General features: G+C 50.1%; 1 protein-coding gene across 1 annotated transcript in view; it reads left to right on the forward strand.

Annotated features, from left to right (window-relative positions):
- LOC142295983 (spermatogenesis-associated protein 7 homolog) overlaps positions 1 to 27,584 on the forward strand; it is a 246,500-nt gene that overhangs the window by 33,773 nt on the left and 185,143 nt on the right. The window contains exon 2 of the mRNA XM_075339138.1: positions 27,011 to 27,103. Within this exon, the coding sequence (XP_075195253.1) occupies positions 27,011 to 27,103 (93 nt within the window). The remainder of the gene's footprint in view (positions 1 to 27,010; positions 27,104 to 27,584) is intronic.

A 27,584-nucleotide genomic window follows, 5' to 3' on the forward strand; every position in this document is an offset into this window, starting at 1 on the left:
ACGGGGAAAGCAGATCATAGAAACAGAAAACATTGAGACAATGAAATGGCCACAGCCCAGAGTCCTGATCTAAACTCAATAGAAAACCTCTGGAAAATCCTTGGTGACAAAGTTATGGCCAAGAAACCCCCAACAGTCAAAAAACTGTGGAAGAGACTGGACGAAGAGTGGGCCAAAATCCCACCAGAGCAGTGTGAGAGACTAGTGATGTCCTGTGGCCGCAGATGTGCTGAAGTCATTCATAGCGACGGCCGGTGCACGTCCTACTGATTGTGACTGTTGTTACCTGCAGAACATTTACTGATCATCTTTCTCTGTGCTACAGTCATTGATTTTCTCTAATTATCATCATCAGGTTTTGGGCAAAATAAAGGTTTTATGTTGATAAACTCTGCCTCTACCGTTATGCGCATAACGGTAGAGGCAGAGGTAAAAGCGCGGGCTCGAGATTATGGGCGGGTACTTGGATGACGTTGGTGATGACATTCACAGCACCGCCCATAATCTCGCGCCTGCGCAATAACATCACCGGCGCTCGCGATTTGAAAACAGTACTCAGTCCGCGATAGTTGCACTGCGCATGCGCAAGACTTCAGGAGCACTGCGGAAGATGTGGGCGGCCTCATCTATGTAAATGAACACTGGGGGACGGTGAACAGCGGCAGGAGGAGGGATAACAGACAAAATACAGCCCGCCCCCAGTGCCAGCAAACCTCATTACCATAGCAAAAGGTAATGTTTTATAAAGTTGTTATTTAGGTCTCAAAGGGGGGCCAATAGCAAGATGAACCTTTCTAGAATGCAGCCCAGGAGCTGCAGAAGGGGATTCTTTTAGTTTAATAGCGAAAATTCTGGCGACAGGTTCCCTTTAAGTTGTGACCGCTATAGAACAGGAAGTGTCATCTTGTCAACTCATTGAGGCAGTGAGAAATGTTGAATTTTAGGATATTATTTTTTTTAGGTAGATAGATAGTGGGATAGGTAGATGGACAGATCGATAGATAGATAGATAGGTTTTTGTGTATGATCTATAATACCATAACTATAATCTTTCACATTGCTTGTCAGATAAAAGTTTTCAGTCAATCTTCAAACTCCAAATTAAAGAAAGAAGACAAAACAGAAACACAAATAACCAACAGCCTCATGAAGACTCATTTTGGGGTGTGTTTTTACAGAGAACATTTTAAGCAATATCTTGGAGAAAATGACATTAAAATATATTGAAAAGATGAAATATCAACAGTTCTAGAAGCCAAGCACAACACTTTGGTGTAATATACTGTAGTCATATGGCAGAGAGCGCTGTTTTATGTGAATACATTAGATCAATCTGGAGACGACTGAAGGTTGCTGAGAAACAAAACATACAAAAGTATTTTGCTGAGATTTAGCATAGCTATTATGTGGGAAAACGCAATTAGAAGCGGGTTACTAAAATATAACGGGAGATTTGGAGCTAAATAAACCAGGTAAGGACTGGTATATCAAACTTCTACCCCTCTCTTGAGAGCACTCAGGTGAATAGAAGTGATTTCCAGTATAACATTTCTTGCACTTCCTCAGTGTCACTCTGACAAGGGCATAGCGGGGGAACTGGGGTTCTTAAACTGTCCCTCAAGCTAGGGGACCCTAAACTATCCCTAATCTCAAGGATACTCGTGATGGTGGAGAGGCCTGAGTTTCCTTCCTCTCCCTGCTCCTGAACAGTCCTGATCTAATTCCCCTTACCCCCAGGGAGGGACAGGACAGGAGTGTAATGAAACCCACAGATAAAAACAGACAAAGGAAAACCAAACTCTGTCACACACACACACACACACACACACACACGTAAAGACAATAAGAGTTTCAGGAGGAAAAAGAAGAGCAGAAGCTACAAAACAACAGGGGTACATTCCACAACCGTACCAAGCCAAAAGAACAACTTTCACTAGATAGTCTGGGACACCACACCTCACAGACCAACAACAAAGAGTGTTTAGAGTTGGCATGGGTGGAAGGATTCGAGTGGAGCAACTGTGATAGGCCTCCCCACAACATGTGATCAAAAGAGAAAACAGACCAGCAGAGATTAACTCTTGCTAACCCGCGTATGAATCAGCACACAGCAGGTCGACGCCTGAGTCTGCCTGTGTTGATCCCAGACACAAGAGAAACCATCGGATAGAGTGCCAGAATCTGCAATCTGAACAGAGCCTGCTAGTCGCCATGACAGTCGGCAAAGTTTGTGCAAAACTCTGTGTGACACTCAGGCTCCATTGACACAATAGAGTCTGTCACAGTCCATGCACTGGCCAGCCGCGGGTCCCCTGACCCATACTAAACAGCCTCATAGGCATATATGAGAGTATCGAGTTTGGGTCAGAAGACCCGCACCCAGTTCTTGTATCACGGTCCATACTCGGACACATAGTGAGGTCTTCAGCTCCTTTGGAAACAAATAAAAATAGTGTACATCAATGTTACGCCCTTACCGATGCCCCCGCACTGTCCTGCCTCAGGCAAGGACGATGGCACTCTCACCTTACCGGCAGCTCTGTGGTAAATTCTGTGTCTCTGGTCCCGGCCACGAGCTCCCAGGGCCTGCTCACACCAGACAGGCCTCCTGGGAGAGCTTTTAGGGAGCGCGTGCGCTTAACTAGTCTTAATGGACCAGTGTGCCCTAACACAAAGCAGATATTCAGCTCACCAATCAGCTGTTTCACCGGTTCCTGTAGATCTCTGTGCACGGAAAGGTTGGCTGCCTCATGGGTCCATAGAAAAAGGGAAAAATCCAGCGCTGAATCTCAGGATATCTTAAAATCCAAATTTATTGAATATCCACGTTAAAAAATATAAATCCGGTACACAGCAAGAAGATGTAAGAATTACCACATAGTTACAGCATAGGACTATGCATTTCGATGATCTGTCATAGTCATGTTCCCAAACATGACTAAGACAGAATGTCGAAACGCGCAGTCCCATGTTGTAACTATTTGGTAATTCTTACATCTTCTTGCTGTGTACCGGATTTATATTTTTCAACGTGGATATTCAATAAATTTGGATTTTAATATATCCTGAGATTCTGCCCTGGATTTTTCTCTTTTTCTATATGCCCTAAACCAAGAAGTGCCTCTCTGCCTGTGGCTGAGAGGCACTAGGTATTTAAGGCATCCTCCCCCCATGGGAGGTGCCTGGACAATGTGGTCTATCCTTAGAGACATGTTTTTAGTTTTCAGGTCCCTTCCCGTCTTCTGAAGTTTTTTGCTGTTTGTTCAGACACATATCTATACTCTAGTATACTCTGTACCTGCTGCACATGTCTGTACCAACCGTGCTCGCTGTACCTGTTGTACCTGCTGTACCTGCTGCACCCGCTATATCATCCCTGCCTGCTGTACTAGCCAAACCCGCTACACTCATCAGTACCTGCCATTCAGCTGTATCTGTCTACACCAGCCGTTCGATCTGCACCTGACCACATCAGAGACTGTATACTATCCATTCCCCTGGGGTCAACTGTCGCAGGACTGGGACTCCCTGGAGTAGCACCTGGTGACTACCGTCAGCCAAGCCCATCCTCACCATGAGAGGTGCTGGTGAAAACCTGGTAGTCGCTCAGTTAGGGACCTACAGGTTGAGACCTTTATAGACGCCATTATAACTTTAAGATGTGTGTTCAAGAATGTGTTAAATAAATAAAAAAGCCAAAATGAACAATGAACAAAGAGGTATTTAGAATATACTGAGAGAATCTGTAATCAGTTAGTTCTCACCATGTGAAATGTGGGATGTGAGATGTGGGGGGTTGACTCCTCGTTCTTGCTCAGCAACGTGTTAACAAAGAAGTATTCAGTAGCTGGTTCAAACTGGTATTAGGAAGCCAGAAACAGGCTGATGACGTACTATATGGTCATTGCTGGTTATCTTTGACCAATCAGGGACAATGTTGAACTGAATAACTGTGTGTATTTTATAATATACGGATCAGAAGACCATTGAGCATCTCCCGAATAGAGACACGTCTCTGTTTGGTTATTGTTCCTCATACATACATCTGCACAGATCGATTTGAACTTTGTCTCTGTGATCCTGAAAAACCCAATTTGCGGTTTTCCCTAAATTCCCAATTTTGACACCATCGAATAAAGACCCCTGTACACAAGGCCTTACAAAAAATGTTATCAGGTATGGACATTACGTGGAGAAAGCAGTAAGATGATTAATCGACTAACAATAGAAAATGCCCAACAGTCTGACTTATGATGACTGATCACAACGTTCTCTCACTCAAGAGGAATTTTTCTTCCCTAATTAATAAAAACCCTACTCAAAAAAGGAACCGGTGGGTCAGACTTTCTGCGACCCCAGCGATCAGTTTTTATTCTCATGGTAAACCTAATCTGGCAATACATTTTACCAACAGGGTAAAAGCCACTGGTCATGTCGGCAAAATACAGTAAATGACTGACTGTCCATGTCACGTATGGACGCTCCTGGTCATCTAGAGCAAGAAGTCTCCTTTTTAGGATTTCCATGACTATGACTCTATAACAGCCCCTTTAACAGTTAATATTAGCGCAGAGTTTCCGGAGGTTTGGGTCCATGCTCGGTAATTGATTACATTGTCATTAATAAAACAATACCTAGCACAGAGAACAGGAGAGAAGCAGCGCAGACCTGCGGGGAGGAGAATCACTGCGCTGTCTTACAAGCAGCACGAAGCCTTCCTCCTTAGGTTTTATCTTGGATTCTAATTTCTTCTGACATGAGGGATCATTTTACAAAGTGAACGGAGAATTATTATCATGAGGGATCCAAGAAAAGCATCATCTATTTTAGGCGTCGTTCTGGGTAAGGTACAGCATAAGAAATATAAATTAGCTTATTATCATGCAGGGTTCATCAAGAGGAAAGCAAAAAACAAAATACTCCCATCATTTAAAGGAAAAATTCCTTCCTGACTGCAAACGTCAAAAAGAATTAAACTTGTGTTTTGTATGAAGCCATAATTTAGTAATGCATGAGCCCTCTGCTATACCTCCCCATGCCTTCAATATGATACACAGGTATACAGAGAGAATAGCTTCTTTTACAAATGGGGTACAAGCCATGGATCTCTGGATGTGACTGCTGGCATCTCCTGGATCCATACACGAGGACTTCACATGTACCCTATATGTACAGGCAATATCAGGAAGGGTTAAAGGGAACATGTCAGTATATTTTTACAACTGAAACTATGTGTATGGTTGTATAGATCTTAATACAACAATAAAAATGATATCTGTCTTGTAGTGATCTGTTGTGCCAGCGCTGAGAAATCAAGCTTTGAATCTCAAGGAACTGCATCAGTGAAGTGTCTACACACTCAATTAACTTCCACGCTAATTTGCATACAGCTTCAAAACCTAATTTCTCAGCGCAGATGCATCGGATTATGACAAGACAGGTGTCAAGCTACCACTAGGTGCACAGGGACTCGGGTAGGAAAAGTACTCCTCAGTGTAGTTAGACAGAAGCCCACTAGAGGTCGCTAAGAAGAGCATGGATAGTGATCAGTCAGGGTCTAAGCCGGGATGTCACGTCAGTACCAAGGATAAAACAAGCCAAAGTCAAAGAACAAAGCCGAGGTCGGATACCGGGAGGACAAGTAAGCACAGGGGAGGGCATGGGGAACACAGGACAGAACAGGAGACCAGAAGAAAGGACGGGTAGGAGGGACGGAGGTATGGACATGCAGTAGTAATGGAGAGAAGGACAGGCCAGGGAAACAACAAAGGTCAGGTCAGGTCGGGGGGACACAGGTCAGGCAAGAAGGATGGAAGTCAGGTCGGACAAGGGGAGTGGAGGTCAGGACAAACAATACCAGGTAGCAGGACAAAAAATAAAGAATGTCTCACAGGAATGGAACACGCCAGAAATATCCCTGGCGGCGTCTCGGAGGCAGCAGCACCAAGATATTGTGGCGTGACCCCCGGAACGAGGCCAGAACAAACAGGCTCCTCCCTGAGGCAGGATACATGCACCGGCTCAGGAATGACAGAGCCGTGCATCAATCAGGACAACAGGTGTCATTTTTATTGGTGTGCTAGGATCTATACAGCTATAGCACCCATAGGGCACAAGTCATCAAAGCGTTTATACAAGTATTCTGGAGTTAAAGTTGCAAAATTTTGTTGCAGCTCAAGACTGTTCCAAACTTGTGCGACTTTTGATGTTCTCATGCCATTTTAGACAAAGTAGGTGGAGCTGGGGTTGGACAGGGGCTTGGCGATCAACCTTTAAGTGAGAAACCTTTAAAAATATCTAAACTTGATATGACTATGCAATCCAAATTCCTATCAACCATCTCATCCGTCAAATCAGGAGGGTAAACGTATGGAAAGTGTCCTATAATGGGACTTTCCGGCATGTTTTGACAGTTAGGGCTTAACATGTTCCACAATTGTGCAATTAATTTTACAGATCAAGTATGAAAACCAGGAAACTAAAAACAAACTGGCGCCTGTGTGGTGGGTCACTGGGGAATGAAAAGCAAGTAAAATAAGTATTGAATACATCATCAATTTTCAAAGTAAATATACTTCTAAAGATGCTATTGACATGAAATTCTCATTAGATGTTGGTAACAACCCATCCAATCCACACTGGCAAAGAAATAAAAAATAGCTTACACAGGGAGAGTGTAATGCTGCCACCAGGGGGAGCCAGAGCTCTGCAGCAGACGACACTACACAGAGCAATGAGAACCAGGAACGAAATGCACAGCGTTCTCATGCACTGTCTAATCAGCACAGCTGAAAGGCAGAACTGCAGGGTATGTGAGGAATAGTCGGACAGGCTGGGTCAAACACCGTACGGGCAGAAGCAAAACCGGAGGAGCGAGCAGAAGAGAAGTCAAAGTCAGGCTAAGGTCAGTACCAGAGGAAGCAACCGAGTGGGGAAATAGGAGGGGGGACACAGGCCAGGAGGGACGACCAGGGGACGGAACACAGACAAGGGCACAGGGGCACAGGAACAGACAGATCAGGATATCACTCACAGGACCAGCAATCACAGGCAAAGCAGAGCTAAGCTTATAGCCGGCGCTGGTTCACTGGAAGTGTCAGCTTTTAAGGCATCTAGGGGCCGGAAGTGAGGCCCGAGAGAAGGTTCCACCCCCTAGCCATGTGGATAGGGAGGCGAATCATGACAGAGAGAGTATTAAACACATGAAGAAAGAGTGGTGCAAAAAGCCCAGGAAAGTCATGACAGCAGCTGAATTCTATCAGTATTTAGAAAGCAATTCTGCGACTTAGTGAAAAATGATATCAGCTGGTTCAGCTGATGGACTATAAAAAGGTGTCTCATTACCAAGGTGCCACACAAGAAACATCACATGATGGGTGAAAACAATGAGTTGTCCTTCACAACCATATTGTTGCAAAACACACTGATGGCATTGGTTTAAAAAAAAATGTCTAAACTACTGTAGCTTCCAGTGAGCTCTGTTGGGGTTATAATCCATAAGTGGAAAAAACATAATTTCACCATTAACCGGCTGTGACCAGGTGCTGCCCACAAGATTTCAGAGGAGTGAAAAGAATTATTAGAAGACTTAATCAAGAGCCAAAAAAACACTTGTGGAGAGCTGCAGAAAGACCTGGAATCAGCAAATACAATTGTTTGAATTAAATCATTAAGTAATGCACTCAACCTCTATGGTCTGTATGAACGCTCACCATGCAAGACTTCATTGCTGAACAAAAAAGAGAATTTTGTTTACTTACCGTAAATTCTTTTTCTTATAGTTCCGTCTTGGGAGACCCAGACCTTGGTGTTTAGCTTCTGCCTCCGGAGGACACACAAAGTACTACACCTAAAAGTGTAGCTCCTCCCTCTGAGCTTATACACCCCCTGGTGAGCCAGTCACAGCCAGTTTAGTGCAAAAGCTGAAGAAGAATAGCCACCCACAAGTAGAACAGAGCAAGAGCCGGAACAACCGGAGACTCTGTCCATGACAACAGCCGGTGAAAACACGCGGAACAAGGAAATTGCCAACAGGCAACAGGGAGGGTGCTGGGTCTCCCAAGACGGAACTATAAGAAAAAGAATTTACGGTAAGTAAACAAAATTCTCTTTTTCTTTATCGTTCCTTTGGGAGACCCAGACCTTGGGACGTTCCAAAGCAGTCCCTGGGTGGGAAATAAACAGAAAAAACTAAGAAGTAGGCAGAACCTAACTTCACAAATGGGCGACCGCCGCCTGAAGGATGCGTCTGCCCAAGCTAGCATCTGCCGAACCATGAGCATGCACTTGGTAGTGCTTTGAGAAGGTATGCAGGCTAGCCCAAGTGGCAGCCTGACAGACTTGTTGAGCCGTAGCCTGGTGCCTAAAAGCCCAAGAGGCACCGACAGCTCTGGTCGAGTGTGCTTTGATCCCCGGCGGGGGAGGCGCCTGTGTACTCTGATAGGCGTCCGAAATGGTCGACCTAATCCAACGGGCTAAGGTCGTCTTAGAAGCAGAAAGGCCCTTGCGCCGACCTGTGGTTAGCACAAAAAGAGAGGTGCACCGCCTAAGCGCAGCGGTGCGAGACACATAGATCCGGAGAGCACGCACCAGATCTAGAGTATGTAGAGCTTTTTCAAAGCGATGAACAGGGGCCGGACAGAAGGAAGGTAAGGTAATGTCCTGGTTAAGGTGGAAGGGAGAGACCACCTTAGGAAGAAAGTCCGGAGTTGGACGGAGAACCACCTTGTCTTGATGAAAGACTAAAAAAGGTGACTCCGAGGAGAGCGCAGCCAAATCAGAGACTCTCCTGAGAGAAGTTATGGCAACCAGAAAGGCCACTTTCTGTGAAAGACGATACAAAGAAACCTCCCTAAGAGGCTCAAAGGGGGGTTTCTGCAAGACCGTGAGAACCAAGTTAAGGTCCCAGGGGTCCAAGGGCCGCCGGTAAGGCGGAATGATGTGAGACGCGTCCTGCATGAAGGTGCGGACCTGAGCCAGCCGAGCGAGACGCCGCTGGAACAGAACTGACAGAGCCGAAACTTGTCCCTTGAGAGAGTTGAGGGACAGTCCTAGCTGCAGACCGGACTGTAGAAAAGACAGAAGAGTCGGCAAGGAGAATGGTCAAGGAGGATGGCCGGTAGAGCGACACCAGGACAGGAAAATTTTCCAAGTCCTGTGATAGATCTTAGCGGAGGAAGACTTGCGGGCCCGAGTCATAGTGGAGATGACTTCAGGGGGAATACCAGAAGCCGTCAAAATCCAGGACTCAAGAGCCACGCCGTCAATTTGAGGGCCGCAGAATTCGGGCGGAAAAACGGACCTTGCGAGAGTAGGTCTGGACGGTCCGGGAGATGCCACGGCATCTCTACGGACAGTTGGAACAGGTCCGGATACCAAGCTCGCCTGGGCCAGTCCGGTGCAATGAGGATGACTCGACGACCCTCCATTCTGATATTGCGCAGGACTCTGGGCAAGAGAGCTAGAGAGGGAAACACGTAGGACAGACGAAACTGGGACCAGTCCTGAACCAGAGCGTCCGCGGCGAAGGCCTGAGGATCGTGGGAGCGAGCCACGTAAACAGGAACTTTGTTGTTGTGACGGGATGCCATTAGGTCCATGTCCGGAGTGCCCCATTTGCGGCAGATCGACTGAAATACTGCCGGGTGCAGGGACCACTCGCCACCGTCCACGCTTTGACGGCTGCGATAATCTGCCTCCCAGTTGTCCACGCCTGGGATGTGGACTGCGGATATGATGGACCTGGAGTCCTCCGCCCATTGAAGAATGCGTTGTACCTCCATCATTGCCAGGCGGCTGCGTGTCCCGCCTTGATGGTTGATGTAGGCAACCGCTGTCGCGTTGTCTGACTGGACTCGAATGTGCCTGCCCGCCAGCATGTGGCGAAATGCTAGGAGAGCTAGAAGCACGGCTCTGGTTTCCAGCACATTGATTGAAAGGGCTGACTCGGACGGAGTCCAAGTGCTCTGTGCTCTGTGGTGGAGACATACCGCTCCCCAGCCGGATAGACTGGCATCCGTGGTGAGAATCACCCAGGACGGGGCCAGGAAGGAGCGCCCCTGAGACAGAGAGAGGGGCCGAAGCCACCACTGAAGAGAGCTCCTGGTCTGTGGCGACAGAGCCACTAACCTGTGCAAGGAGGAAGGCCGCTTGTCCCAACAGCGGAGAATGTCCAGCTGCAGTGGACGCAGATGGAACTGGGCAAAGGGAACAGCCTCCATGGACGCCACCATTTGACCCAGCACCTGCATCAGACGCCTGAGGGTATAACGGCGGGGCCTCAGGAGAGAGCGCACCGCCAACTGGAGTGACAGCTGTTTGTTTAAGGGCAACTTCACAAGTGCCGGCAAAGTCTCGAACTGCATCCCTAGGTACGTGAGACTGGGTCGGAGTCAGAGTGGATTTGGGAAGATTGACAAGCCACCCGAATTGGGCTAGAGTGGCGAGAGTGAGCGAGACACTCCGCTGACAGTCTGCGCTGGATGGAGCCTTGACTAGAAGGTCGTCCATGTAAGGGAGCACTGCTAACCCCTGGAGGTGCAGAACCGCAATCACTGGTGCCATGACCTTGGTGAATACCCGAGGGGCCATGGCTAACCCGAAGGGGAGAGACACAAATTGGAAATGATCTTCTCCTATTGCAAAGCGTAGCCAACGCTGGTGTGAAACTGTAATTGGCACATGTAGATAGGCATCTCTGATGTCGATGGATGCCAGGAAATCCCCTTGGGTCATTGAGGCAATGACTGATCGCAGAGACTCCATGCGAAAGTGCCGCACCTTGTTGAGAAGCTTGAGATCCAGGATGGGGCGGAAGGTACCGTCCTTTTTGGGAACTAGGAAGAGGTTTGAGTAAAAACCTCTGAACCGTTCCCGGGCGGGAACTGGTACAATTACTCCGTTGGCCTGCAAGGCTGCCACGGCCTGTGAGAAGGCGGCGGCCTTGGAGCAGGGGGGAGTTGAGAGAAAAAATCTGTTTGGCGGGCTGGAAGAGAATTCTATCCTGTAGCCGTGAGAGATGATATCTCTCACCCACTGATTGGAGACTTGTTGAAACCAAGCGTCGCCAAAGTGGGAGAGCCTGCCACCGACTAAGGACGTTGCTGGAGCGGGCAGAGAGTCACGAGGAGGCTGCCTTAGTGGCAGGACCTCCTGCGGTCTTCTGTGGACGCGCTTTTGAGCGCCAGTTGGATTTCTGGTCCTTAGCTGAGTTAGCGGACGAGGCGGAGGGCTTAGAGGACGACCAGTTGGAGGAACGAAAGGAGCGAAACCTCGACTGAATCCTACCCTGGGCAGGTTTCCTGGTCTTGGTTTGTGGCATGGAAGTACTCTTCCCGCCAGTAGCTTCTTTAATAATTTCATCCAGCTGTTCACCGAACAGCTGGGAACCAGCAAAAGGAAGCCCAGCAAGGTACTTCTTTGAAGAGGCATCTGCCTTCCACTCTCGAAGCCACAAGATCCTGCGGATAACGAGGGAATTAGCCGAAGCCACCGCAGTGCGGTGAGAAGCCTCTAGCATGGCAGACATGGCATAAGAAGAAAAAGCTGAAGCTTGAGAAGTTAAGGCAACCATCTCGGGCATAGATTCTCTGGTGAGGGAATGCATCTCCTCTAGAGAAGCAGAGATGGCTTTGAGGGCCCACACTGCTGCAAAAGTTGGGGAAAACGCGGCCCCCGCCGCTTCATACACGGATTTGGCCAGAAGGTCAATCTGACGGTCAGTGGCATCCCTAAGGGAAGTGCCATCAGCCACCGACACAACAGTCCGGGCTGAGAGCCTAGACATCGGAGGGTCTACCTTTGGGGAGTGAGCCCACTCCTTGACCACCTCAGGTGGAAAGGGGAAACGGTCATCAGAACCACGCTTTGGGAAGCGTTTGTCAGGACAGGCCCTGGGTTTGGTCACAGCGGTTTGAAAACTGGAGTGGTTAAAGAACACACTCTTTACTCTCTTAGGCGAGATAAACTGGTGTTTTTCTGCCAGAGAGGGTTGCTCCTCTGATACTGGCGGAGTGAGATCCAGTACAGAATTAATGGAAGCAATCAAGTCACTAAGTTCTGAGTCACCCTCGGAAAGATCAATGGGGCACATGGAGTTAGCCTCCGACCCCCCTGTAAAGGCATCCTCCTCATCCTGCGAATCAGCTCTTGAATCAGAGCCGCGGGATGAGGAGGGAGAGGAAACCCTGCGGAGCCTCTTAGGAGGACGGGGTCTGTGCCCTGATGATGAATCCTCTGTGAGTTCCAGTGGACGGAGGTCAGAGGATAGGGATCCTAAAGGACTCTTAGCAAGAGCATTAGAGGCACCCTGTGAAGGGGGCTGATGCATATTCATCAAAGTCCTGGACAGAAGTCCCATGGACTCAGCAAATGACTGGGAGATAGACCTAGAAAAGGACTCTACCCAGGCCGGGGGTTCAGCCACAGGTGCAGAAGCAGCCTGAGAGACCACTGGGGGTGAGACTCCAGGCTGTGGCACCTCCAAATTAGAGCAGACATCACAATGTGGATAGGTGCTCGGTTCAGGCAGCAGGAGCTTACATGCAGTGCATGCAGTATAAAGCTCTGGAGCCTTGCTCCTCGTGTGAGACATGCTGCTGGAGTGGGGAAAACAGCTTCTACCAAAGAGAATGAACCCCAGGGAGTGTATTCCAAGGTCCACAACCAGAGACCGGCTGTGGCTTACCAGACCGCTGGAAGCGGTGTTGTGTGCCCCCCAGATCCCGAAGCCCGGACTCCCAATGCACAGCACCTCAGCAGGGATGCAGAGTGCAGGATGGCCCAGCGCAGAGTGAACCCTGTCCAAGAAAATGGCCGCCGGAGCGAAGAGAGGGGGCGGGATGGGGGCGTCTCTGTACTGTAGGAAAGCGGGATCTGGAGGGCCATAGAGACCTGCAGGGGAGGAGTCACGCACAAGCAGTGGGGAGTGTCCCTTCCCTGTGCAGGACGGCCGCCGGGAGGAGCCGTGCTTGTCCCTCTGCATGAGTGACATGCGAGGGCAGGTAACAGAAACTAGGCCTCCGGCGAAGCCGGGGCCTAAATTTGAGCAGCGAGGCCGACGCGCAGGCACCATCGGCGCGGTTCTCCGGCGAAAGCCAGAGGACCCGCCGGAAATGCCAAAACAAATACAGCAAACACACTCTCCCCATACAATAAAGGACATAGACCCCCAACATATGAACGTCTCAGGTACTTAGCTGCTGAGACGCAGGGCCAGGTCCCTGGGGATGAGTGCTCCGGTCCAGCAGGGTCCTGAAGGGGCTGTGGACGGAGACCGGTCTCCTGCCAGGCATGGAGACCGCGCTGGCTCCCACTTCAATCCAGAGCCCAGGAGGGATAGTGAAGGAGCACGGCATGTAAGGCTCCAGCCTTGGAAATCAACCTAACAACACCGCCGACACAGTGGGGTGAGAAGGGATATGCCGGGAGTCCAGACGTGGACTCGCACTTCTTCAAACTTTATCCAAAAGAAAAATCATATGAGAATGCATGTGTGGATGTATGCCTCCTGAACACAAAGTGATAAACTGGCTGTGACTGGCTCACCAGGGGGTGTATAAGCTCAGAGGGAGGAGCTACACTTTTAGGTGTAGTACTTTGTGTGTCCTCCGGAGGCAGAAGCTAAACACCAAGGTCTGGGTCTCCCAAAGGAACGATAAAGAAAAGCAGGTTCAAGCACATATAACATTTGCTCAACAACATTTGGAGAAGACTGTGAAATACTGGAAGAATATAGTCTGCTCAGATAAGACCAAAATGTAACTATTTGGATGCCATAATACACACCATGTTTGGAGGCCAAAAGGCAGCACTGCATATCAGGCCAAAAACACCATACCAACCATGAAGTTTGGAGGTGGGAACATCATGGTGTGGGGCTATTTCTCAGCATACAGCATTGGCAAACTTCATATAATTGAAGGAAGGAGGAATGGACAAATGTACCCGGACAATCTTAAGTAAAATCTGAATGGTGAAGATGAAATGTGACGCCCCTGACTCTTCTGATGCAGAACTCACCCCCCAATGGTTCTGGGATCCTAACCATTGGTATTGCTTCCATCAGCACTCAAATCCTAACCACACCTTACACCACATCCTGTCAGGCACACCAGTGGGTGGTCTAGCTGGAACAGGGCCATCCTGTTGTGATCCAGTGACTGAGGAGGATCAGAAAAGGGCAATAACTTGGAAACCCAGAAAATAACCAGAGTGGCTGGAACTTTAACGGACTGCAGACCTAATCCTGACACACAACTAGAAGTAGCCGTTGGGCAAGCCTACGATGACCTAGTCATCTCGACACAGCCGGAGAACTAAATACTCTAACAGAGAGAAATGTAATGCACAGCTACTAGGTGGCTAGGTGTACACACAACATAAACATCTCCAGACAGAGTGTGACGCCCCTGGACTATCAGGTCATCACAGGGTACTGCACAAGCTGCCCTTCTGTGCAGTATTCTACCTCCCTCTTGGTTCTGGGTCCCTATCTAAATAGTGTTGCCTCCAACAGCAAATCAAATTCTAGATACACCCTGCAGTACACAAACCAGGCACACCAGTGGACGGCTTGAGTAGAATAGTAGTAGAATAGAGTCGCCCACCTCAGGGAGGGGAGGGAAGGAGTGTAGTCAGTCGAGTCTAGTCTAGAGGTGAAAGTGAGAGGGGGTCAGGAGCGGTGGCTCCTAGTGAAGCTGTCTAGGTTGCAGATGGTGGTCTGGGCCTAGAGGAGTCAGACCCCCAATTGCATGGGATTGTGGCAAGGTGCCTGGACCTGTCAAGGAGGACAGCCAGCAGCCTAGCACTGTCACCGGTCCGGGACCAAAGGCACGACGGGGTACACGGACCCTATGTCGAGGAGTAGCTTCATGCAACCCGATAATTCACCTGAGGAGAACGGAGCCTTTATGATCTGTTCCCACCCGCTCCAGAATCGGGGCATTAGCGCAACGAGGGGGATAGGACTTTCCAATCCAAAACGGTCCATAAAATCCCAAGCGTGAGCCCTGAGAGCAAGCTCCCACACATTGAGCCATAGTGGGGAGCGGGGCCCGGCAAGTTCCATACTACTGGGCTGTCAAGTTGAAGTTAAACTTAGTGCCAGGAGGCAGGTCTCTGATCACCAGGCAACACTATAGGGGACGGGACCCGGACGAGCTCCCCTCAGCGGCAGCAGTACCCAGAGAATTGGTTTACCCGGTTGTCGGTGCCTACTTATGAACTCAGTCAGTACGAGAGTGACCACTGCATTCCACGGCACCCCCCTTCACAGAGTCCCGGGGCATCCCCCTACCCGTGGAGGGCTACGACACCTTGCTGCCCCACTTCATCACCCCGGGTACTCCCAACGGCAGCGGCAGTACTCCCCAAATTACTGTACACCATGGGTGGTGTCACGAACTATATCTAAACTCCCCTGTAAATACCCCTTACATTTGAGTGGCCGCCCAACTCCCCAGGTCCGGAGACCCTCGAGCCACAGTGAACCCGGATCCGAGCAGCTCGGCTACAAGAGTATCAAAAAATCATGTATTTTCTTCAGGGCTGGTCATCTAGCTTCATATTTTGGAATACGTCTATCAAAGAAGAAAGGTAGAGAAGAAAAGACATATTTCTATACATTGTCAAGATATTCCATGGCACTAGGTATATTTGGGTGGATGGGGTCTATGGGAAGTATCAGCAGTGAGACACATTTTGTACTTGGGTTGCTGTTTCTTGTCGTTGTGCTGTGCCGTGCTTATTGCAGACTTCAGGAAGAGATTAGTTTCATGTGAATAATATTTACAGTGTCATATAAGGCGAGGAGCCGATGTGGCCACGTTTCTATGGGTGTGCAGACTAATGATGAAGAGAGGTGAAGGGGCCAGGTCGTCACTCTCACCCGCTAATTGCCATTTTCCTTATCGTGTTTCCCGCATCAGTGTTTAATCACTTCCTTCTCGGCACTTGCTGCATCTAGAATTCTATTCTTCACGCCTCGTGGCAGTTTTTTTTTATCATGTCGACAAACTTTTCAACAAGTTTATCCATCTAGAAATACATGACAAGATATGAAATCATCCCGTCCAGCGAATGACACAGGGTGGTGCTCAAAATAATTCCATCAGCTGAATTTGGGGGTCAATAGGACAAGAGATGAGACCAAGATTGAGATAGTCATCAAAATATAGGTTAAAAATTGAAGGGGTTATGAAGTTTGGAAAACCCATTTTTAATTCTGAGTTAATAGAGGGGGGGTCCTCTCCATTATTTAGGATCCTCATTTGTTAGCTGCAGTGAAAAGGGCTTTCAAACATTGTTTCTGGAGCACCTGTCCTGTGTTGCATTCCATAGACCAGTGGGGATGAGCTTTACTAATCGAATTTGCTACAAATTCCTCCAAAAATTCTAGTTAATCCAAAGTTTTGGGAATTTGGGAGCCGACCTCCATATTGCTGCAACCTTAAGGTAGGGAAGGCAAATATATAGTGTGAGGGATGGGGCTGGCAGTTGTTAGGTTCAAGGGTGTGCCACCCCCCGCGTCAGTAGTCGGGCTGCTCGGATCCGGATCCGCGGTTGCTCGAGGGACATCCGGACCCGGGAGGGGGTCATGCAGCTGCTTGAACTTAGAAAAAGGGGAATATATACAGGGGACGGTTGGATTAAAGTTTGTGACGCCAGTGGTATGTGGTAAGGATGAAGTACCACCGCTGCGGCTGGGAGTACCCGATGGCGATGGTGTGGGCAGCTAGGTGTGTGGCGCCCTGGACAAGCCAGGACGTCACAGGTACTACAACAACACACCCCACACCCCGGCTAGGCACACCGAAGTCAAACAAAAATCCTTGTTGCCTCCCTCCAGGGGCTGATGTCCACACCAGGGGGTGGAGCCAGGCGGTTGGCCCCACCCACCGAGGAGTTCACAGTCCTGGAGGCGGGAAAAGGAGGGAGATAGAGTTTTGAGTTTGAGGAGTGGGGAGGTGAAGTGGTAGTAGAGGAGACTGACCGTGTCCGGGTGCGTGGCCCGGGCACATACAGCAAGGTTGGCAGACGGTGGTAACTGTCTGCAGGAAAGACTGATTGAAGTAAACCGTAAGGACCGGGGACGGGCGGTGGCCCGCCGGTACCGGATCGGGGAGCGAAGAGAAGCCAGCACCATTTGGCAGGGTTTACGGACCCCGACCAGGCTAGGAGTCACCGTAAAACCGGTCAAATCCGTTAGCGAAGGGAACTGCCGGGGTTTCCCAGCAGTCAAGACCCGATTGAAGGCAACAGCTCAAACCGTGAAGGGAAATACAGTCACCGCAAAGGCTACAGTTCCCAGGGCCAGAGCCTGCGGGCACAAGGGGCTCCCTCAGCCTCCATCTAAGCTGGGGAGCGGGTTACCGGTGGGAAGCCATTGGAACCATGAACGTAACACAGGTGCAGGGAAAGGCAGTCACCACCAACCTACCGGGAGAACTACCGCAGCCGTCTGTGGGACCCGTCCATCCAGCCGTTTGCTTTACCGGAGAGTTTGTGTTCATCATTGGCTGAGTGAGTACCACTGTGCCATGCGGCACCGCGCTGCCCCCGTGACCCTGCACCTCACCAGGCCCCGTAACCCGCCTGCCATTCCTCCCTCACCGGGCCCCGGGACAACCAACCCCTCTACCCACGGAGGGGAAAAACAACATCCAAGCTGCTCCCTGTCATCGCTCCCGGGATCCCCGTCCAGAGCAGCGGTGGTGTCACAACCTCACCACAACCGTGGGTGGCGTCACGGACAATAACCAAACCCAAAACCATCACCCTTTTCACTCACGGGCGAGGAGTGCCGCTCGAGTCCCCGGGATCTGGCCCACCGCTCGAGCCACCACCGAGCAGCAGCAGCAGCAGCCGGACCCGAGCAGTGGGTGAGCGCAGCGTCCCCTCCCCGCCCGCGACAACTTGGCGTCACAAACAGGATCTTACCGCTCTGCCGTCCGGTAGAGGTGCGCCTTGTGACCGCCAGAGGTGTCCGGCCGAAAATTTTGAGAAACCGCCATTTGGGGCGCGAAAAGTCCCCACTCGATCGTCTCCTCGAGCAGTGGAGGCGCGAAAACCGAAACCCCGCCCCTGTAGAGGAGGAGCCGGAAAAAGACTAAGGGGGACGGATGGTGTCTGGCCACATGTAGCCCGCGGCTATATAAGCAGGGACGCCAGGACTCTGCGGTCTGCTAGTTCCTGGAAAATACTGCTACCAACATGTCCGCCCCGTCCAGCTACGCAGAGGTTACGGAGCCGGTGCCCGGAACAGCGGCGTGGCTCAGGGCCCGAATGGCGGGGATCTGCCGGCGCTACCGGAGTCAGATATGTCTGCTGATGGAGCAGTGGACCGCGGAGGTGGAGGAGGTAGCTGCGGTCGCCCGGGTGTACGGAATGGAGGCCATGATGGAGGAGCTGGTGAGTGACCCACGCCCCTGTGTCCCCGAGGGACCGGCCGTTGCGGCTGAGGGACCTGGTCTACCCCTGGCCCCCATGCCACCTCCGTCTTCCCTGCCCGTGCACCCCGCTGCTGCTGGTCCGTCTGACGTACTCCCCCTCGTAACGGTAGCCGAAAGAGTGGCGAGCCCGGAGACTGCGGCAGCTGGCGGCAACCCGCCTGGCGCAGGGACAGATGATAGTGACTCCGGACCTGACACCGAGCCTGTTTCGGAGGAGGACGAGGGAGTCGTCGCCCTGTATTGCATGGAGGCCACTTACATCCCCCGGAGCGGGAATAATGGATACCAGGCGGCCCTTCCTCGTCGCGCCTGCTATGCGTTGGAGGGGCTGGTGCCTGTGTTCTTCCACCCAGGGCTGGGTGAGGAGGACGAAAGTGAGCAGTAATGGCAGCGGAGCCCCGCTGCAAGTTGTCCCCGTTGGGACCACCAGTGTACCGTTAAAAGTTGTGAATGATAAGTAAATCAACAGAAGATGTCACCTGATTGGAACTTTGATTGAACCGGCCGTTGCCGGCAACTGGTCCCCGTAGGGACTTCCTGCAACCGTTGCGTAAGGGACTTCTTACGGACAAGCCCGAGAACTGGCAGGGCAACCACAAACTAGTGGGATGTAAATAAAAATTGTTGGCTTGATACCGTTACCGCCTCCGGAGAGGCTGATTTGGGAGGATGGGCCTGGAGGAAAGGGATGGCCCAGTCCCGCCACTACAGTAACCGGTGGCGATCCTCCGGGGGTTCCGGGGTCCCCATGGACGCGGGTCCCCTGAAAGAGACTGAACCCGCTCGGGCAACTTGGTTCTGGACTGGGGTCAAGGGGTGCTTCCCACTTCTTAGGGGCAGCATCAGGGCCAGGTTGTTTGGGTGGGAAAAGAGCGGAAGCCGTACCGTTATAAAATGTCTGTGATGTTTTTACATGTTTTACCGTTTTTCTATCTTTGCAGTTAAAAACAAAAATAAAACCGGTGATGGACGGGCAGCCCGTGGACGGTCTGCATTTTACTAAGGGGGAATGTGGCGCCCTGGACAAGCCAGGACATCACAGGTACTACAACAACACACCCCACACCCCGGCTAGGCACACCGAAGTCAAACAAAAATCCTTGTTGCCTCCCTCCAGGGGCTGATGTCCACACCAGGGGGTGGAGCCAGGTGGTTGACCCCACCCACCGAGGAGTTCACAGTCCTGGAGGCGGGAAAAGGAGGGAGATAGAGTTTTGAGTTTGAGGAGTGGGGAGGTGAAGTGGTAGTAGAGGAGACTGACCGTGTCCGGGTGCGTGGCCCGGGCACATACAGCAAGGTTGGCAGACGGTGGTGACCGTCTGCAGGAGAGGCTGATTGAAGTAAACCGTAAGGACCGGGGATGGGCGGTGGCCCGCCGGTACCGGATCGGGGAGCGAAGAGAAGCCAGCACCATTCGGCAGGGTTTACGGACCCCGACCAGGCTAGGAGTCGCCGTAAAACCGGTCAAATCCGTTAGAGAAGGGAACCTCCGGGGTTTCCCAGCAGTCAAGACCCGATTGAAGGCAACAGCTCAAACCGTGAAGGGAAATACAGTCACCGCCAAGGCTACAGTTCCCAGGGCCAGAGCCTGCGGGCACAAGGGGCTCCCTCAGCCTCCATCTAAGCTGGGGAGCGGGTTACCGGTGGGAAGCCATTGGAACCGTGAACGTAACACAGGTGCAGGGAAAGGCAGTCACCACCAACCTACCGGGAGAACTACCGCAGCCATCTGTGGGATCCGTCCATCCAGCCGTTTGCTTTACCGGAGAGTTTGTGTTCATCATTGGCTGAGTGAGTACCACTGTGCTGCGCGGCACCGCGCTGCCCCCGCGACCCTGCACCTCACCAGGCCCCGTAACCTGCCTGCCATTCCTCCCTCACTGGGCCCCGGGACAACCAACCCCCCTACCCACAGAGGGGAAAAAAAACACCCTGTCACCGCTCCCGGGATCCCCGTCCAGAGCAGCGGTGGTGTCACAACCTCACCACAACCGTGGGTGGCGTCACGGACAATAAATCCCCAAAACCATCACCCTTTTCACTCACGGGCGAGGAGCGCCGCTCGAGTCCCCGGGATCCGGCCCACCGCTCGAGCCACCACCGAGCAGCAGCAGCCGGACCCGAGCAGTGGGTGAGCACAGCGTCCCCTCCCCGCCCGCGACAGGTGTTTAACCTTTCCACGGGTAGGGGCAATAATCCGGGACTTAGTGATGGTGTCGGGAAGGTGCCGTCGGGCCGGTAAGGGTTAACTGCGTACTCACTGAGTCCAATAACCCTGACAACCGTGGTAAGCCAAAGTTCTTGATGCCACTGCAGCACGGACGGAGCACGCCGGGATCCCGTGCCCTTTGGTGTCGCTTGTTAGCCTGTGGCACCTTTTCTGCAGTTGGTCCCCTTTAGCTTGGAACCATATGGCTAACGGAGTGAGCTTGCTCTCAGGGTTCACGCTTGGGATTTTCTGGACTAGCCAGTGGGAAAGTCTTATCTCCCTCGTTGCGCCAGTACCTCAATTTTGGAGCGGGTGGAGAACGGATCTTGAAGGCTCCGTCCTCATCGGGTGAATTACCAGGACGCCTAATGTTACTTCCTGGCCTGTGGTCCACGTACCCCGTCATGCCCTGACCCCTGCCCCTGTGATGGCACAAGGCTGCCGGCTGTCCTCCTCGACAGTCCGTGCCCCTTGTCACGATCCCCTGTGACCGGGGTCCAGCTCCTATCAGGCCCAGACCAAAGTCTGCCACCTAGTACAACAAGGAGCCCAGCTCCGCTTCTCCTCCAACACTTCACTGCTCCGTGACCTCTCCTCTTGAGAGTCACCACTCCACTACTGTCTCCTAACACTCCTGACCTCCCCTTAACCAACCCCCCCCCCCAGTAGCCAGCCCTATTTTCTTCAGGCCGTCTACTGGTGTGTCTGGAGGGTGTGGTGCAGAGTGTTCATAGGGTTTTGATTAGCTTGTTGTTAGCAACACCAAAGGTCAGGGATCCGTAACCAAGAAGGAGCTGGACATCATGCAGAAGGGCAGATTGCACAATGTCCTTTGACGACCTGATAGGCCAGGGCGTCACACAAAGACAATGGGGGCAAAAAAAAAATCTCCAAATCCACTCCCCACACTGCCTTTAATGTGAAATGATTGGCGTCTGCAAAAAAAAAAAAAGTTCCTTCTTGGAGTTTCACAGCAATGTTTATGCAGAGCGCAGCAGGTGAGATTAATGTATAATAAGCTGCTGCTCTCTGCATAAGCAGTAATAGAAACGACAAAGCTCTATCTAATGAAGTGAGCTTTGTTATCTTGGTCTCTGTCTATGCAGAGCGCAGCAAATGAGATGACTTTACCTTAGGCCTAAGACACACATCCATGCCGCCGGTACGTGTTTGGCAGTTTTTTCACGTACCGGCGGCACGGAGACACGTGGACCTATGTTTTCATTATTGTTTGGACACAAGTAAGTATTTTGGAACAGAACATGTGTCCGTTCCGTACTTACGTGCGTCCGTGATTTTCTCACGCTGACATGTCACGTATTCTCCGGCAGCACGGGTGTCACACGGCCCGCACCCGAACCACACGGATGTAGTGTGGATGCGGTTCTGTGTGACACGTGCTGGAGAACACGTCATTGATTTAAAAAAAAAAAAAACACATACTCACCTCCACCAGCCCCGCAGATTCTTCCGCTGCAAACTGTTCCTGCTGGCCGCCACTCGTTATGAGCGTGCAAAGGAGGTGGCCCTGCTGTCATGGGCGCTGATCTCCGCCCCTCTGCTCGGCCGGAAGCCGCATCAGCGGGGAGTGGGCGGGGCTGGAGCCGAAGATCAGAACCCTGGACAGCAGCGAGGACCACGTGAGTATGTAAATTACCGGTTCTCCGTGTGTTTTCGCGGATAGCACGCGGAGAACACATGTGGACCGCACGTACCCGAGACACGTACTTACCACACGCAACACGCAGGGAAAATACGTGTCTCGCGGCATGTGCGTGTTTTTAACGGATGTGTGTTGGAGGCCTTAAGCTGCTGCATTCTGCATAAGCAGTGATAGAAACGACAAAGCTCTGTATAATGATGTGAGCTTTGTTATCTCTAGACAGCGGTCTATGCAGAGCACAGGAGATGAGATAAATTTATCTGTAATCAGAAGACAGCATACTGCAAGGGTTAAAACATAGGATTCAGGGATGCCTGCCTTGTGAAGGTCCAATCTGTTGCTATGTTTGTTTCAACAGCAGAACACAGCAGACCTTCTCATTGCCCGGACTACAATGTCATGCACACTCCCCCTCCTCTGGTTTTCACCTCACTCTCAATGCACAATCTCTATTGGGAGCCTGGTGTGGGTGGGGGCAGCTCTCTCAGCTCTGCTACATGGCTAAATCTAAAAATATTGATTGTATCAGAATGGCTGCACCCAGTAATCTAAATGATACATGGTTAGATTCAGAGTCTCTTTGCCTACATTATGCTGCTCTCAGATGAGCTAGCAAAAACCTGCTGACAGATTCCCTTTAAAGCCAGGCTCCCCATAGATAATTGTTATGGTTCCAGTCGCCGAGACTCTGACATGAGTTTATTGTCAAAAGAACCCTTTATCATGTAGTGATTGTCCAAACCAGTCCTTTAAGAATTTATACGATAAGTTAAAAAGGTAAAAATAAACTTCTAAACATACTGGGCTGACTTGTAGGTAAGTAACATAGGCCACATGTCCTAAAATCTCCACCACATTGGGAATCTATAGGGGGTTCCAACATGGACCCCCTATAGACAGGTGACAAACAGTCATTTGTTTTCTTGCAATAGAAGGTCATAGCATTTGGCTGCGCAGAATGGCACCTGACTTTCCATTGTTTCTGCTGTCAGTATTCATTGGTATAGGTAGCTTTCCTGCTGGATTTCATCTTTCCCCCTTTTGGACCCAGCAGGAGCTCATCTTCCACCCAGCTGTTGATCATCAGTATTCTCTTGGTGCGTAAATCTTTTCCAGACTCGTGCTGGTGATATTATTCAGTTCATTCTAGCTCTACTTGCAAGCATGAGGCTTGCTCTCATCTGTAGTATTGTTGTTGAAGCTTTGCTGAACTTCTGCCTGAGGCATCTGTGGATAAGCAGTTCATGATTTTCCCTGTGTGTTCCCTTTGTGTCTTCCTTTAGCATTTAGTGGCGTTGACAAAGAGATCATCCCATCCGTTCCCTATTTAGGGCCCAGCACTAGGGATACCTAGGGCCAGGTATCCGGCTCGGTGCATAGGTGCGGAACCTATCTAGGGTGGTGAGGGACCCCCAGGGACCAGTGTTAAGTTTGTTCAGGGGTCACCATCACCCCCTTCCCTAGATGTTCAGGGGTCCCCTTCCCTCGTTTTTTCGCTCACTTGGTACTTCCCCATACCTAGCGTGATATGACCCTCTGTGATCTTTTGGAGTTCTATATCCACCCTAGATCTTGGTAGAGAGGGAGACACTCATTTGCGGACACTTCCAATAAACAGATAAAAGACCACCTGACAGCTGCAGTGCTCGTTACAGTGTACCAGCGTTCTCTCTTTCTGGGAACATGAAAGTAGTGAGGAATGGAAACAAATCATGTATTAGAAAGTTACAGAACCTTTCAGTATACAATGTTACTGTAATTAACAGAAGTTTAGAAAACCCCTTATCTGTGTTATATGATGATTGTTTGTCACCCCCGTGGAAGCAGCCGAGCTGCTCGGATCCGGGTTCGCTGTGGCTCGAGGGTCTCCGGCCCCGGGGGTCGTGCGGCCACTCAAATGTAAAGGGGGGATAGTATTTACAGTGGAGTTGGTATATAGTTCGTGACGCCACACGTGGTGTACGGTAATGTGGGAAGTACCGCCGCTGCCGATGGGAGTACCCAGGGTGATGAAGTGGGGCAGTCTGGTGTTGTAACCCTCCACGGGTAGTGGGATGCCCCGGGACTCGGTGAGGGGTGCTGAGGGGGGGCATTGGTTACTCTCGTACTCACTCAGTTCGTAAGCAGACACTGACAACCAGGTAAACCAAGTCTCTGGACACCGCTGCCGCTGAGGGGAGCTCGTCCGGGTCCCATCCCCAATGGTGCTGCCTGGTGATCCATGACCTTCCTCCTTGCACTTCGTTTGACTTAAACTTGGTGGCCCGGTAGCTTTGAACTAGCCAGGCCCCGCTCCCTACTATGGCTAAGTATGGTAACTTGTTCTCAGGGCTCACGCTTGGGATTTTCTGGACCGTTTTGGATTGGAAAGTCTTATCCCCCTCATTGCGCTAATGCCCCAATTCTGGAGTGGTTGGCAACAGACCATAAAGGCTCCGTTCTCCTCAGGTGAATTATCGGGTTGCCTGAAGCTACTCCCCAACCCAGGGTCCGTGTACCCCGTCGTGTCCTTTGGTCCCGGACTGGTGACAGTGCTAGGCTGCTGACTGTCCTCCTCGACAGGTCCAGGCACCTTGCCACAATCCTCTGCGACCGGGGGTCCGACTCCTCTAGGCCCAGACCACCGTCTGCAACCTAGACAGTTCCTTCCGGAGCCCCGCTCCTGACCTCCTCTCACTTTCACCTCTAACCACTTACTCACTACTCACTATACACCTCACCTCCCCTCCCTGACCCCCCAGATAGGCAACCCTATTCCATTCAAGCCGTCCACTGGTGTGTCTGGTGAGTGTGGTGCAGGGTGTATCTAGGATTTGATTTGCTGTTGGAAGCAACACCATTTAGTTAGGGACCCAGAACCAAGAGGGAGGTAGAAAACGCACAGAAGGGCAGCTTGTGCAGTACCCTGTGACGACCTGCTAGTCCAGGGGCGTCACAATTTTCTGGATTTATCATGCTCTATATCTTCTGTTAGAATATTTTCCTGCTGTTATATATAGATCTGCAGCAGAAATGTAAATCGTAAGTGACTGCATGAAATAAAGTTCAGGAAGTAATGAAGAGAATACTTCTGCTGAGTGACAACCTCGTATGTCTGTGTGTCATAACTGCAAGGATTTATCTTACAAGTTATTATACATTTGCTCCTGCCTTTATTATCAAATGGAAGACATATTGGGGACAATTTAGACATAGAGAGCGGTGAGAACATTTTTCACCAGATTCTCCCTTTATTAGGATGTAGCAGCGACACAGGGAGGCTGTCACGCTAGGTACGGGAAAGTACTAAGCGTACGGCGAAAGGGAAGGGAAACCCTGTGTCTAGGGAAGGAGGAGATGGGGACCCTTGGCCAAGCTAATGGGCCCTGGCTTCCCTCAGCACTCTATATAGGTTTCTCACCCATGCGCCGAGCCGGATGCCTACCCTGGCTGACCCTGAAGAAGGCCCTAGGTAGGGAGTGGATGGGATGAGCGCTTAGTCAACCCTAGTAAGCTCTAAAGAAGACACATTGATAACAAACAAGGGGAAAGTGAACAAATAACCTATCTCCATGTGACTCAGGGAGATGAACAGCAACAACCACAAAGTTTTTCCAGATATATACAAGCCAACTGCTTGCACTGAAGACTTTTTACGGGTATAAGACCTATCACCGGCACAGAGTAAGGGGAAATGTGGGTATATAAAGACATCAAGGGAGGTGCTGATGAAAAACAGCTGAAAGGCTGAGGAACTCCTCAGGTTCCTAAAGGAAAAGGGATAAAAACCAAGCAGAAATAGTAAAAGGTCAGTTAGCAGTTTGTGCAGCCAAAAGCTGTGACCTTCTATAGCTGGACACCACAAGACTGTCTGTCACCCGGAACACACCCATTACAGAGGCAATTCGCAAATCCTTATAATCGCGAGGCTAGTCGCACATGCATCTTACTGCCTCATTCAAAAGGTCTATGGTACTGATGAAGATGTCTGAGCGCATGCACTTGTCATCAACCCTCCCATAGACAATGAAAAGAGCAGCAGGGTGCATACGCGACCATTCGCTACATTCAGCACTTCTTGGCCACAATTGTTTAATTGGATCCCAGTACTGAGATTCGCTTCAAATCCGCACCATTGTAAATTTACAGAGTAGGGTTAAAAGTAATGCAATCTAGCTGGAGCACGTCTGGTTCTTCTCAGCTGTCAATCACAGCCAAGGACCCTGGGAAGAACACAGAAGTAGTTTATTACTGCTTCTGCCTTCTTCTTTGCAGGCTAAAGATCTAAATTTTACAAAAATGTATGTGAATCCTAAAAAAAATGTTTTGTACTGCATAAAATAATGCCTTTGTGAACCCCGTCAATGAAAAAACTAATGAAAAAAACAAAACAAGCAACATGACTAGAAATGTTAACCATATTTATCAGAATTTTTGTCAAAATTCTTTAAATGACCATAAAACCCTTATTCTCCCATATAAAAAAACTTATTAAAGAATTGAGGTAATGCCAGTGTCTTACCACAAATCACTGGTAACTGTTTTTGCTGCATTTTATATAACTTTTTAGCATTTTTATGCCTTTATCTTCAGTACTGCCATTAAGAGAACTCTGAGTTACTAATGATTCTTCTGTTTTTTTCATTTTCTACTGAAATATACTTTTTACAATCCTATAATTCTTTTTTTATTCCTTTTTTTTCTCAAAAGCGCTCTTTCCCGGATCTTCATGTTCTCTATCAACACAGTTCCTCGTTCAGGACCACATGTCAACTCACTACCGAAAGCTGAATTCTGCAAAAGGTAAAAAAATAGATGAAAAATCTTTTAACTAGTGAGATTGGATGATGTGAAATTACAAATTGATGCAGATTCGTGAAAAGTAAAAGGAAAACAATCTTTGTTGCCCATAGCAACCAATCACAGTGCAGCTTTCATTTTACCAGGGCAGATTAAGAAATGAAAGCTGAGCACTGATTGGTTGCTATGGGCAACAAAGATGGCTTTCCTTTTATACAATTTTACTTCATTTTATTGGTTTTCAGACTATAGGTTTTAATGTATCTAGTATCCCTTATCCATTATCCAGGGTGGGGAGCAACTACAAAAAGGGTCTCTGATTTTCACTGGTGGACACAGACAGAAAAGGGCCCCTGTTCAAGAACAGTATATGGGCCCTTTGCAGCCCAAAAAAATCATCAAAATGCGCAATTCCATCTACCTTGGGGGTGGAATTGGGCCCCCTGACCTCCTGGGCCCTTGTGCGGTTGCACAGGCTGCATCA

The sequence above is a fragment of the Anomaloglossus baeobatrachus genome, chromosome 3 (genome assembly GCF_048569485.1).
Source record: "Anomaloglossus baeobatrachus isolate aAnoBae1 chromosome 3, aAnoBae1.hap1, whole genome shotgun sequence".
NCBI lineage: Eukaryota > Metazoa > Chordata > Amphibia > Anura > Aromobatidae > Anomaloglossus > Anomaloglossus baeobatrachus.